The sequence below is a fragment of the Cetorhinus maximus genome, chromosome 23 (assembly GCF_964194155.1).
Source record: "Cetorhinus maximus chromosome 23, sCetMax3.hap1.1, whole genome shotgun sequence".
NCBI lineage: Eukaryota > Metazoa > Chordata > Chondrichthyes > Lamniformes > Cetorhinidae > Cetorhinus > Cetorhinus maximus.
The window spans coordinates 23,094,604-23,108,960 of record NC_135901.1 but is presented as its reverse complement, the minus strand read 5'-3'; the positions used below and the strand labels follow the sequence as shown (position 1 = coordinate 23,108,960).

The following is a 14,357-nucleotide window of genomic DNA, read 5'->3' as shown; positions in this document are numbered from 1 at the left end:
ACAGCACCTTCACGAAAGAAAGGGAGAAAAATCTGAATGTTGCCTCCCTGTTGATGTTGATGGGCCATATTCTACCACCTGAAGCATTCTGGGTAGCATGATCTGCCATTGTCTTCAGATGGTACAGGGTCTAAAGGAAGGTGTTCAGCTCATCATGTTTGTACCAGCTCATTAGTGTAGCTATCAAATTAGTCCCACTCCCCTGCTCTTTACTCCTAAACTTGGATATTTCTTCTCTTCAACTATTTATTCAATTCTCCCAAGAATGTTGCTATTGAATCTACTTGCAGCACCCTTTCAGGCAGTGCATTCCAAATCACAAAAACACACTGCTTAAAAAAGATGTTCTGAAATCTGTGTCCTCTGATTAGCTATTTTTCTGCTACTGGAGACCCTTCCTCTTTCTTTAGTTTGTCAAAGCCGTTCATGATTTTGAAAACTGCTGTTGCATCTTTTTTCTTTCAGACTGCTGCAGTCCATGTGGTATCAGTTCTGGGCATTTTAAGAGTCAACCATATTGCTGTGGGTCTGGAGTCATATGCAGGCCAGACCAGGTGAGGATGGAAGATTTCCTTCTCTAAAGGACATTAGTGAACCAGATGGGTTTCTATGACATTTGATAAGGACTTCATGGTCATCATGAGATTTGGTGGGATTCGAACCCAGTCTCCAGAGCGTTTCCCTGGGTCTTTGGATTACTAGTCCAGTGACAATACCACAATGCCATTACCTCCATTTTTGACCCTTTGCTCCAAGGAAAACAATTCCAGTTTCTCCAGTCTCTCCATATCTAAGGCTTTGAAATCCTGTTTAAAGTGTGATGCCCAGAAATGAATATAGCACTCCAACTGAGGCCTAACAATTGGTTTATAAAATCAGTATTAGCTCATTTAACATAAACACACTCAAAATAAACTGTTGAAAATCTGCACTAAGATATCACATGGAGGAGTTCACAGGAGGCTGTTAACTGCTGCTGCAATTGTGTAACCGACATTCGATCCGCAGATAAAGAAGATAACACTGTGGTTATCCATTGACAATCCCTCATCTCAGGGATGATTCTTTCTTGTCGATGATTGGGTGGAAATGAGATGTCAGTGTTAACTGTGGGTTCACAAATGACTAATGAGCCCTATTTTAGCTTCGCAGGCTCTCCGAACAGTGAGGACATGGGGGTTGTCAGCCAGTGGAGTCGGTGGTGGATCGTTGACACGAGCAGTACCGCCCAGCGTTTGGAGCAGGCACCATAATGGCGATGCGGAGTCTTTTGTCTTTTCTTCAAGCTGGTAAGGAAATGAAAACACGGAGGGAGCGATGGAGGCGGCGGGAGGACGGACAGGGTTTCTAAACATCTCGTACAGGCTTCAAACCTCGAATAAGACCCTGAGATACTCCCGTTTGCAGCCCAGTTCTTTTTTCCGAACAAGCTCAAGTTAACCATTTTGGTTGAGCGGGGAGCAGAGCGCATGCGCGGACGTCCTGGTGACACAACAGGGAGTGGGCGGGGCTGCAGGGGGTGGAATCTGTTCCCAACTGGGTCCCAGTGCCCGGCAGTTGCTGTTATATGGGCAGCGCGTCAGTCTTCTATGGTATTGCCTGTGCCCTGGTGGCCAGGGCCAGCGAGCATGCAGTGTCCATCCGTATGGTTAACGCCTTCCACAAATAGTGGGCACCTCAGATTGCAGAATGTCTCATAGTCACTGCAATTAACATTGTGGTTTAATTGTGAAAATTCCATTTGCTTTTTTTGCCTTTTGGGGCTTCTTTTAGTTTGATTTAGATCACATGTTTGGAAGAACAGAGAGAGAAAAAAATTGCATAGAAACTAGAATTGCCTGTTTTGAATTTCTAACATGGACTGATAGCGATACTGACACTGTCAACTCTTTCTGCAGGATATTAGAAGGAGATGATTTGCACAGGAAACTAACCAAACATCACATCAAGACCTCTCAGAGTCAGTCGATTCATCAGGTCCTGAATATCATCAGCCTTTGAATGTGGTAGGAGAAATGTTTCTCTGATCTGTCTGTGGGAAAAGATTACAAACATCAGTGTGACCAGAAAAGCACTGAGACACACATACACACCCAAGTGAGAGAGTTCCAGTGCACTGACTGTGGAAAGAGCTTTAACCAGTTACACAGCCTGAAAAAACATCACACCATTCACAGCAGGGAGAAACTGTACATGCGTTCTGTGTGTGGACAAGTTTGCAACAGATCTTCCAACCTGGAGAGACACAAGGACACCCGCGCCACGGAGAAACCGTGGAAATGTGGGGATTGTGGGAAGGGATTCAGTTTCCCATCCCAGCTGGAAACTCACCGATGTAGTCACACTGGGGAGAGACCGTTCACCTGCTCTGTGTTTGGAAAGGAATTCACTAAGTCATTCAGCCTGGGGTCACACCAGAGAGTTCACAGTGATGAGAGGCCTTTTAAATGCTTTTACTGTGGAGATCGCTTTAAAACCTCTCCTGATCTAATTAAACACCAGCTTCTTCACACTGACAAGAGACCATTCAGTTGCTGTCACTGAGAAGATATTCAGACAATCATCTCACCTTATTCAACATCAGTGAGTTCACACTGGGGAAAGGATATTCACCTACTCCATGTGTGGGAAGCGATTCACTCAGTCATCCAATCTCCAGACACACCAACGCACTCACAGTGGGGAGAGACCGTTCATCTGCTCCGAATGTGGGAAGAGATTCAATCGACCATCCAACTTGTTGAGACACCAGCGGGTTCATGTGTGACTGCAGGGGTTGGATGCTGCTGTTAATCACATGCTTTGTTTATTTCTGCTGAAGGTAATAACTCCCTATCACTGGGCCAGAGTTTAAAGTTCTTTGTAGGGCAGGTGCTGTGCCGGGACTGCAGCAAGTAGGAGTTTCTGGAGAATATTGCGATCCTGGACCGTGATATCTGCGGTGAGTGTCTGCAGCTCAAGAAACCTGGGCTCAGGGTTATTGAGCTGCAGACATCAGGGCCATCATGGAGGGGGAGAGTCAGCTGGACACTTTCTTCCAGGAAGCAGTCACAGCCCCAAGGTTCAGGAGAAATTTACAGTTAGTCAATGGTCAGGATATATCAGAATATGTCAAGGAAATCAGTTTTAGCATCTGTGGTCTTAATTTCTCTGGGTTAAGAGGAGAGAAACTGACATCTGGATTCAGTGTGTGTCAATCAAGGCACCTTTCCCTTCTTTAAGACGCTGGAACATTGATTCTGATGTTATCAGTGAAATTAACTGATCTGAGACATTGAAAGGATTCTCGTTACAGCACATCAGGGATTTCAACCTAATTTCGACTTTGGGACAATCAGAACACTTGGTAACAGGCAAGACACTGAAAGGCTTGAAGGGATGACTCTGAAGAAGAATCATATGGACTCGAAATGTTAACTCTTTTTTTTTACTCTCCACAGATGCTGTTAGACCTTCTGAGTTTTTCCAGCATTTTATGGCTTTGTTGCCCTTGAACTGAGTCGCTTGTCACACCATAAGAAGTTAAGAGTCAACCACATTGCTGTGGGTCTGGAATCACATGTGGATCAGGTAAGGACAGCAGGTTTCCTTCCCTAAAGGGCACTGGTGAACCAGATGGGTTTTTACAACAATGGTTTCATGGTCATCATTATTGAGATTAGCTTTTCAATTCCAGATTATTACTTGAATTCAAATTCCACTGGGATTTGAACCCTTGTCCCCCAGATCATTAGCTTGGGATTCTGGATTACTAGTTTAGTGATATTTCCACCATATCCCCCTCCCTGCCCCATGCCACACGCAAATGGATTATTGATTAATTTATTTCAAGTTTAATGAGAAAATGATTAGACCTACCCTGTACCTATGTCTAACCCATTGGAAATCTATGAAGTTATTGGATTCAAACAAACCCATTCGCTCCTCCTCAGCTCCACAGTGAGTGAGACCGGGAAAAGCAGAAAAGCAGCAATATTCCGACCCCACACTCTCCAATCACCCGCTGCCAGCAGAAAGCGGCGACTGCAGCTTCAATCAGTGGGTTACTGCCCATCCCTGGGACACAGGATACTCCAACCCAGGTCAAACCTCCCAATACACCGAGCACCAGCTCAGGAAAATACAGGTAGATTATATCCCGGTCACTGAACCTCCAAGCGACATTTACAGAATACCCGAGTGAGTGTGTCACAAATAATAACAACTTTCTAAATATTTTCACTGCAAAATTCCTTCCTTTTATTTAAAAGTTGACTCTTGTGAATCTGAAAATGAGCACCATGGGATTTGTGTTACCGACTGACTTGTTTTCCATTGTTTGTCTGACAGGTTTGCAACTCAATTTATGTTGGAGATTGAAGAGAATCTGATCTCAAAATGAGGTCACAAAGCAGGTAAATATTGAATCCAGGAACAAATCCTGAGGAAAATGGATCACAATGTTTGGAAGGAGGTGCAACTAAGAAAGGGAAGCTGTGAATGATTGAATGGAAAGCATCAGTCCCTTGAGATTCTGGCTAGCACAGTCAATAGTGCATGAGGCCTATAACCTCAGGTTTGTGGGTTCAAGCCCCACTTTGGGTGCTGTTGCTTTTTTTTAAAAACTTTGTTGTTTTCATGGGTGAACCCCAGCTCTCCATTCCTCCACTGTGTTACTGTGCTCCAACTGAGTCTTTCTCCAACCTGCTTTGTATTTATCGCAGTTGCTGGTTTATGAAAGCAAACTTCCTCCACTTCACTGGAAATGCGAGACCAGTTTGTAGGTGCGGCCTAATGTACAATGAATGATGACACTTTAAAAGTGGCAAGTTTTACTCAAGCCCCTGGACCAACAAAACTGCTCAGAGTCACCGAATTAGAATGGTCACTCCCTGGGTGCCCAATAGCAGCGGACCCATGTCAAGAATGATCTGATTCATAAGATTAAGGGAGAGAAATTAGCGAACTCCCACTCAACCTTATTCACATCAAAAACAGTTGGGAAGAGGAAGCACTTCATAGGCTGGGTTTTATTTTCTTTGGAAAGCTGCTGGAATGGTTTGGCTGGGGGTGTCACTAGTTCTGGAACACAAGTCTTCAGAGCTTTGATCTGATATGTTGGTTGTGAGATTGCTTAGCTCTGGCTATCATAGGCTGCTTCCACTGTTTGGCAAGCAGTCTGTGTTGTAGGTTCACCAGGTTGACATTCCGATATGGCTTGTGCTGCTCCTGACCTGCTGTCCTGCACTCTTCATTGAACCAGGCTTGATCGCCTGGTTTGATGTAATTGTGGAGTGAGGGATATGCTGGGCCATGAGTTTACAGACTGTGGTTGAATACGATTCTGCTGCTGCTGATGGCTCACACTGCCTCATGGGTTCCCAGTCTTGAGTTGCTAGATCTCTTCTGAATCTATCCCATTTAGCACAGTGGCAGTGCCACACAACACAATGGAGGGAATTGTCAGTGTGAAGGTGCGACTCTGACTCCACAAGGGCCTTGTGGGGTCACTCCTATCAATACTATCATGGACAGATGCATCTGTGACAGGTAGAATGGTGAGAATGAGTTCAAGGATTTTCCCTCTTGATGGTTCCCTCACCAGTTGCCACAGGCCCAGTCTGACAGAGCTGGAGGCAGCAGGTTATAAACCCTGGAGGAACTGCCAGACCCAGGTATAAATTGGTGTTCTTCCACTGCATGGCGTGTTGCTGTTTCGAAACACCTTCAAATCACAGTTGTATTCTGAGGACGAGGAAAGGCTATGATAGAGGAAACCACACACTGACATTCCTCTTTCTCCCCCCTCCAATTTCACACTGACACATCTTACTCCTTCTTCCCTCTAACTTCATGCTATCACTTTCCTGCTCTCACCACGGTTCCAGCTCCTGCCCTTTCAGTGCCTCCACCATTACTTATTGCCTTGTTGATGTGTTTGAAGTGACTGAGTGCTTTTGCATATTATGGGAAGGAATTCCTGGACAAGTGCGGAGCTGTGTTTGATCACTTGATACAATAACAACAGGATGCAGATGTGAGGAGCATCAAATGGCAGGGAGAGGCCAGGAGCTGTGCTGAGGGGACTGGGGGATGATGGGGAGTGGGAGTTCTTGTTGCTGGTGAGGACCAACCGACAATTGTGCTTCATCTATGTGGACTTGACACCCATGCTCATGGCCATGAACTTTAGGACAATTTCTGGGCTTCCTTGGTCTCAATAAAAAAACATTTTCCCATATAAACCTAATGTGATGGTTAATGTTTCAGATGGGACTCCCTAAGAAGGAATACATCTTGCATGAATTGTACTCAATAATCAATCCCCACCCCCCAAAATAGTGTTCAATATAAATATCAGGCTGCATGACATATTTCGCATCATTACCAGCTTTTGTAACAAAATCTGAATAGTTGGGTGGACACAGATGGGAAGTGGATTATGAAAAAGGATATTGAAGACAACAGTGATTGAAAACAGAAGTGAGAAATAACAACTGGGTCAGATGAATGCTGGAGCTGTGGAAAAAAATTGGGAAACAAGAAACACTGGTTATTAAGGCTTTTGAATAAATTAGCCTGGGAGACAATCAGCTTCAAGACATTTGATTAAAGTAAATGTATGTGATAGAACAAATATGAAATGCACAGCTATTCCCTATGTGTTCTATTCACAGCAGATCTACCAAAGCACAGATCATACTGAGCCAGATTATCTGCTGTTTTACAACCATAGGAATGTTATACAATATGATGAACCATTTAACAGAGCCATGGGTTTATGTTGCTAAAATGTGTGCGTTTCCATTTTTATTGTATGGAAATTGTGTTTGTGTCTTTAATTTGGTCCCAAAAACACTGCTACAATTTCACCCATGCTAAGCATCTTGGGTTGTTTTATTAAAGTAAAGGTGTTATTTAAATGCAGATTTTTGTTGTTGTTGACTGTGAGGAGTGATTCCGTTGCCATTTGAGATGGAAACTCTTGTGTAGTTGCACCAGGGGGAGGATTTTCAGAGCTGACAGGACACGGCAGCATAGCCACATTGTGACAGACCATTCAGATAATTTACACGTGTGAAAGGATTGACTGAATTTTCCCACCTGGTAGAGAGAGGCTTTTTAAACGTTGTGTTTGTGGGCAGCGATTCAGTTGTTTTCCCCCACTGCTGGGGCACCAGTAAGTTCATATGTGGGTGTAGGGGTTGGATTCTGCTGTTATTGCTGCTCTTTTGAGACTCTCTATTTTCCACCAAATCCCATTCTCCTTCTTTCTGCTGGATAATGGAGGGTCTGCGCAGTTGGGTTTCAGAATCACACAGTGCAGAAGAGGCCTTTCAGCCCATCGGGTCTGCACCGACACATGAGAAACACCTGATTATCTACCTAATCCCATTTACCAGCACTTGGTCCACAGCCTTGAATGTTATGACGTGCCAAGTGCCCATCCAGGCACTTTTTAAAGGATGTGAGGCACCATGCCTCCACCAGCCTCCCAGTCAGCGCATTCCAGACCGTCACCACCCTCTGGGTAAAAAAGTTTTTCCTCACATCCCCCCTAAACCTCCTGCCCATCACCTTGAACTTATGCCCCCTTGTGACTGACCCTTCAACTAAGCGGAACAGCTGCTCCCTATCCATCCTGTCCATGTCCCTCATAATCTTGTACACCTTGATTAGGTCACCCCTCAGTCTTCTCTGCTCCAACGAAAACAACCCAAGTCTATCCAACCTCTCTTCATAACTTAAATGTTTCATCCCAGGGCAACATCCTGGTGAATCTCCTCTGCACCCCCTCCAGTGCAATCACATCCTTCCTATAATGTGGCGATCAAAACTGCACACAGTATTCCAGCTGTGGCCTCATTAAGGTTCTATACAACTCCAACACCACCTCCCTACTTTTGTAACCTATGCCTCGATTGATAAAGGCAAGTGTCCCAAATGCCTTTTTCACCACCCCACTAACATGCCCCTCCACCTTTAGAGATCTGTGGACATACACGCCAAGGTCCCTTTGTTCTTCAGAACTTCCATTGTCATGCCATTCATTGAATACTTCCTTGTCAAATTACTCCTTCCAAAGTGTATCACCTCACACTTTTCAGGGTTAAATTCCATCTGCCACTTATCTGCCCATTTGACCATCCCATCTATATCTTCCTGTAGCCCAAGACAACCTCACTGTTAACCGCCCGGCCAATCTTTGTGTCATCCGCAAACTTACTTATCCTACCCCCTACATAGTCATCTATGTCGTTTATATAAATGATGAATAATAGGGGACCAAGCACAGATCCCTGTGGTATGCCACTGGACACTGGCTTCCAGTTACTAAAGCATCCTTCTGTCATCACCCTCTGCCTCCAACAAGCCAAAACCTTGTCAAAGGCTTTGCTGAAATCCATATAAGCTACATCAACTGCACTACCCTCATCTACACACCTGGTCGCCCCCTCAAAAAATTCAGTCAAATTTGTTAGGCATGACCTCCCTCTGACAAAGCCATGCTGACTATGCCTCTCCAAGTGGAGATAGATTCTCTTCTTCAGAATTTTCTCCAATAGTTTCAATATAATATAACGATATTATTTGTTTCCTATGTTAATTGTTTGATCCTCCGGCCCCAGTCTCCGTACCACACCAGGAAAACAAATCTCGATACAATAATTTGTACTTTCAATGGCGGGGCCTTCACCCATCATCCCCTGCGGTGGGAAATATCCCCTACCCACATCACAGGAAAGCAGTGCGCAGGCGCCGTGCCGAAAAACATTGGAGCATGCGCAGAGCGAGTAAAGGCGATGGAGAGGCGGCTTTGTCGGACCCGTATCGGTAAGGGGCAAAATAGGGGGCGGAGGAAGCGATGGATCCAGTGGGTAGGCGGAAAGGTTTCGTAAACACGTTGCGTAATCCGCAAAACCCCGAAAAAGAACTTCGCGTTCCCACTTTTGCACGGAGCCAGGACGGCAGCTTTCTTCCGATGACAGCCCCGGGGTAACGGTCGCCATGTTTATTGTGGGCAGGGCGCATGCGCGGACGCCATGTTTATTGGGGGCATTTTTTGAAATGTTCCCAATGACAGATTGAGGACAATTGTCCATCAAGCTGCTTCACACTTTGAGTTACAATGTGTAATGGATGAGGCAAATCAACGATATATGTCCAAGGCAGTGACAATAATTATGCCTTTAGTATAATAAAATTTTCCAAGGCATTTCACAGAAATATGACAAAGTAACATTTGACACTGAGCCACATTAGGGCAGGTGACCAAAAGCTTTATCAAAGAGGTAGGTTTTAAGGAGTATTTTATAGAAGAAGAGTGAGGCGTAAAGCTGTGGCCTAGGCAACTGAAAGAACAGTAACCGGTGGTGGAGCGATTAAAATCGGGAATGCTCAATTGGCTGGAATTAGATCAGTGTAGAGATCTTAGCGAGGGGGCAGCGAGGGCTGTGGCTGGAGGAGAATACAGAGATCGGGATCATCACAACCACGGAGGAAAACATGAGAATTTTAAAGTTTTGGTGCTTTTAAAATGAGAGCCTTTGTCGGTCAGTGAGCACAGGGGTGATGTGTGAACAAGGCTGAGTGTGTGTAAGCACACGGATAGCAGAGTTTTGGATGACCTCAAGATTCTGTGGGTGGGAGGATGGAGTTGAATGTTGGAGGTCAGTTGGGTATGCATTAGGATAGTTTAGACTACAGGTAACAAATGAATGGATGATGCTTTCCACAGCAGATAAACTGAGACTAGGGCGGAGTCGGGTGATGTTACTGAGGCAGAAATAGGCGGTCTTGGTGTTGATGTGGATATGTGGCTGTAAGCTCATCTCGCGATTGTGAACAGTGTGATTCAGCCTCAGGCAGTTGCGAAGGAGAGGGGGAGGAGATGGAGAGAGTCAGTGGTTAGGGAGTGGAATTTGTAGTAGGCACCGAAGGCAATAATGTGAGCGTTGGTGGCTAGGCCAGCATTTATTGCCCATCCCTAGTTGCCCTTTAGAATGTGGTGGTGAGCTGCCTTCTTGAACCACTGCAGTTGATGTATTGTAGGAACACCCACAGTGCTGTTAGGTAGGGAGTTCCAGGATTTTGACCCAATGGCAGGGAAGGAATATTTAAATGGAGGAGATTTCTGCTTATCCAGTGCTGGATGTCGGACAAATCAGCACAGCGTGTGACTTGGATTTTTAAAAATTCATTTAAGGGCATTACAGGCTGGGCTAGCATTTACTGCCCATCCCTAATTGCCCTTGAGAAAGTGGGAGTGAGCCACCTTCTTGAATCACTGCATTCCCTGGAGGGAAGCTTGGAGGTAATGGTGTTCACATACACCCTCCCCTCATCCTTTTAGTTGGTGGAGGTTGAGGATTTGGGAGATTCTGTTAAAGTTCTAGTCAAGCTGTAGATAGATAAAATCCCTCTCTTTCACCCTCTGCCTCCCCTATTTCTCTCTATCCCTCTCACCCTTTCTCTTTCTCTCTCTTCCCCCCATAGAGGCCAGAGACCTGTGTAGGCCCAGTCTTGGTGACAGGTTCCCTTCCCGGAAGGACATCAGTGAACCAGTTGGGTTGTAATGACAATCCAGCAGCTTTCATGGTCACTTTTGCTAGTGTCAGCTCCACAAATTACCAGGTTCATTCAGCTCAATTTCACAACCTGCCTTTTGTGTTTTTGTGGGTTCTCTCTCACTCCCATTTTTTCTGTTTTAAATCAACTTCACAGAGTATTAGAGGGGGAGGATTTGCAGTTGGGAAACTCAAAGCAAATATCACATCAGGATCTGATGAAGTCGCTCAATTTATCGTAACCTGAATGTCATCAGATTTTGAACATGGAAAGAAAAAGCACCGTTTACAGTGGGGAGAAACTGTGGAAATGTGGGGAATGTGAGGAGAGGTTCAGATACCCATCTGAGCTGGAAGCTCATCAACGCATTCACACTGGGGAGAGGCCGTTCACCTGCTCCAAATGTGGAAAGGGATTCACTCGGCTATCTGACCTGTTAACACACCAGCGAATTCACACTGGGGAGAGGCCATTCAACTGCTGTGAGTGTGGGAAGGGATTCATTCAGTCATCCAACCTGCTGACACACCAGCGGGTTCACACTGGGGAGAGACCTTTTCAATGTCCAGACTGTGGGAAATGCTATAGAAGTTCTGGGGACCTGATGTACCATCAACGTATTCACACTGATGAGAGGCCGTTCAGGTGCTCTCACTGTGGGACTGGGTTCAGGGGATCGTTTCAACTCACTGTACACCAGCGAATTCACACTGGTGAGAGACCGTTCACTTGCTATGTTTGTGGGAAGAGATTCACTCAATTGTCCCATGTGCTGAGACATGAGAGAGTTCATACTGGGGAGAGACCTTTTAAATGTCTAGACTGTGAGAAGTGCTATAAAAGCTCTGGGGAACTGATGTACCATCAACGTATTCACACTGATGAGAGACCGTTCAGGTGCTCTGACTATGGGACTGGGTTCATTCGATCGTCTGAACCAACCGCACACCAGCGAATTCACACTGGTGAGAGACCATTCAGGTGCTCCTACTGTGGGACTGGGTTCAAGCACTCCTCTCAACTCACTGTACACCAGCGGATTCACACTGGACAGAGACCATTCACATGCTCTGAGTGTGGGAAGGGATTTGCTCAGTCAACCACCCTGCTGAATCACCAGCAAGTTCACACTGGGGAAAGGCTGTTCACCTGCACCGAGTGTGGGAAGGGATTCACCCGGCCATCCCACCTGCTGACACAACAGCGAGTTCATGAGGAACTACAATGATTGGATTTTTATGTTAATCACATTCAGGACTGAACTATGTTAATTTGAATCGGTTTCTGTGGATGTTATTAAATTCCAGCCCAGTAATGGGCATTAACATTGTGGATAAATGTCAAATAAATCAGCTTTGTGTTAAACACAGTGTGTTGAGTCTTTTTAATATCTCCAACCCAAGTTAGTTCCTTCTGAACTACTCTCCCCCTCCCCGCTTCTAATACCCTCAGCTTCAACAACAAGTGTGAGGAGCTCATGGAGCTTCTTTGTCACTAAGATTGAGACAATCTGATCAGCTGCCTCTGCTGCTTCCCTCCCTTCCACTAACACACCGGGCTAAACTGTCTCTAAAGTTCCCCCTTGTCTGACCCCTGAACTCACGTCTTTCTTTAATTTCTCTCCAATCTCCCCTCATGCCCTCTCAGATCTCATCTTGTCCATGAGACCCATTTCCTCTTTCCCAAACCTTATCCCACTGAACTGCGGACTGCCTAAACACCCCACCTTACCTGATATTGCTGCTGGTTCTCTCTCATCAGGTGATGTCCTGCTTTCCTTTAAATCTGCTGTCATCACCCCCCATCTTCAAAAAGCAACATTTAACTCCATCGTCCTTGCAAACTACTGCCCCATCTCTAACCTCCCTTTCCTCCCCAAAGGCTGAGAACATTTTGTCGCCTCCCAAATCCGTTCCCATCTTTTCTGGAACTCCATGTTTCAATCCCTCTCAGCAGATTCCTGCCCCTCGATCACAGTAACCAAACAGCTCTTATCAAAGTCACAAAACACATCCCATGTAACTGACAGAGATGAGCTATCCCTCCTTGTCCTTCTTGGTCTGTTTGCAGCCTTTGACATGGTTTGCCACACAATCCTCCTTCACCAAATTCCATTCACCTATCACCTCTGGTCTCACTGACCTACATTGGCTCTTGGTCAAGCAGCATCCCTTCACTGTTGTCCAGCTGGTGGGACTGCTCTCTCTTGGTTCGTTGCTTATCTATTGGAAGCCAGAGTACTGCCCACAATGTTTCTCTTCTCTCTCCCACACAGTTACCTCTGGTATTCCTGAGGATCTATCCTTGGCCTGTCCTATTTCAATCTACATGCTGCCCCTCAAGGATGTCATCTGAAAAAAGTGCTTGATTTCACATTATGCAGATTACACCATCACCTCTCTCGACTCTTCCACTATTACTAAACGATCAGACTGCTTATCCATCATCCTGTACTGGATTTCCAGAAATTTCCTACAATTAAATATTGGAAAGGCTGATGACATTGTTTATGGTCCCTGCTCCAAATTCCATTCCCAACCTCCATTCCCAACCTTCTCCCTGGCAACTGCCTGAGACGAAACCGGACTTTTCACAGCCTTGATTCATATCTAACCCTGAGATTAGCAACTGACTACAGATTTGCTCCATCACTAACACCACCTTTGCTCCATCACTAACACCACCTCCTTCCACCTCTGTAACATCACCCGGCTCCACCCCTGCCACAGCTCATTTAAAACCTCACCCCATCCTTTTGTTACCTCGAGACTGAACTATTCCAACACACTCCTGGCCGGCCCCCCCACACTTTTTTTATCCTTTAATAGGATGTGGTGTCGCTGGTTAGGCCAGCATTTATTGGTGAGCTGTGTTCCTGAACCGCTGCAGCTCATGTGGTGTAGGTACACCGACAGTGCTGTTAGGTTGAGAGTTCCAGGATCTTGACCCAGCGGCAATGAAGGATCGGCCTATATATTTCCAAGTCAGACTGGCGAGTGGCTTAGAGGGGAACTTCTAGGTGGTGGTGTTCCCATCTATCTGCTGCCCTTGTCCTTGTCAGAAAACTCAAGGTCATCCAAAACTTTGTTACCTATGTCCTAACAGACCAAATCCCAATCACCTATCACCCCCATTCTCACTGCATGCATTAGCTCCTGGTGTAGCAACACATTGATTTTAAAATGATCATCCTTGTTTTCAATCAGTGCATCACCTCGCCAGTCCCTCCCTTTGTAACCTCCCTCCTTAAGCTGCTGCTTAAAATTTAACTTTTTAATCATTCTTTTGGCCACCTGTCCTAATTTCTCTGTATGTAGCTCTGCCAAATTTCATTTGATAATTCTCCTTGGGAAAATTCTCCTCTGGTAATTGCGCTAAATGAAGGCAAGTTGTTGGATGTGATTAACAACAGTAATAACACCAGAATCCAACTCCTGCAGTCACATGTGAGCTCACTGTGTCTCAGCATTAGGATGACTGACTGAATCCCTTCCAGTACATAGAGCGGGGAAACAGTCTCTCCGTGCTGTGACTGCACTGATGACTTTCAAGGCTCAGATAGGTAATCGAATCCTTCTCACAGTCCAGATATTTCCATGGTTTCTCCATGGTATAGGTATCCTTTTGTCCCTCCAGGTTCAATGGTCATTTGAAGCCTCCTTCACACACGAAACACGTACGGTTTCTCCCATTGTGAATCTGCAAATCCTCCCTTTCTCATACCCTGTAAAAGGAGTTTAGAAACTTAATCACTGTATGTATAGGATAGAAATTCTAGTTTCTATGGAACATTTTTTCCTCTTTTGTTT

General features: G+C 45.4%; 1 protein-coding gene across 1 annotated transcript in view; it reads left to right on the top strand.

Moving 5' to 3' along the window:
• Positions 1 to 13,122, top strand: part of LOC144698432 (uncharacterized) — a 41,627-nt gene extending 28,505 nt beyond the window's left edge. The window contains exons 4-5 of the mRNA XM_078570373.1: positions 11,017 to 11,111; positions 12,932 to 13,122. Of these exons, the coding sequence (XP_078426499.1) occupies positions 11,017 to 11,111; positions 12,932 to 13,122 (286 nt within the window). The remainder of the gene's footprint in view (positions 1 to 11,016; positions 11,112 to 12,931) is intronic.
• Positions 13,123 to 14,357: the final 1,235 nt, after the last annotated feature.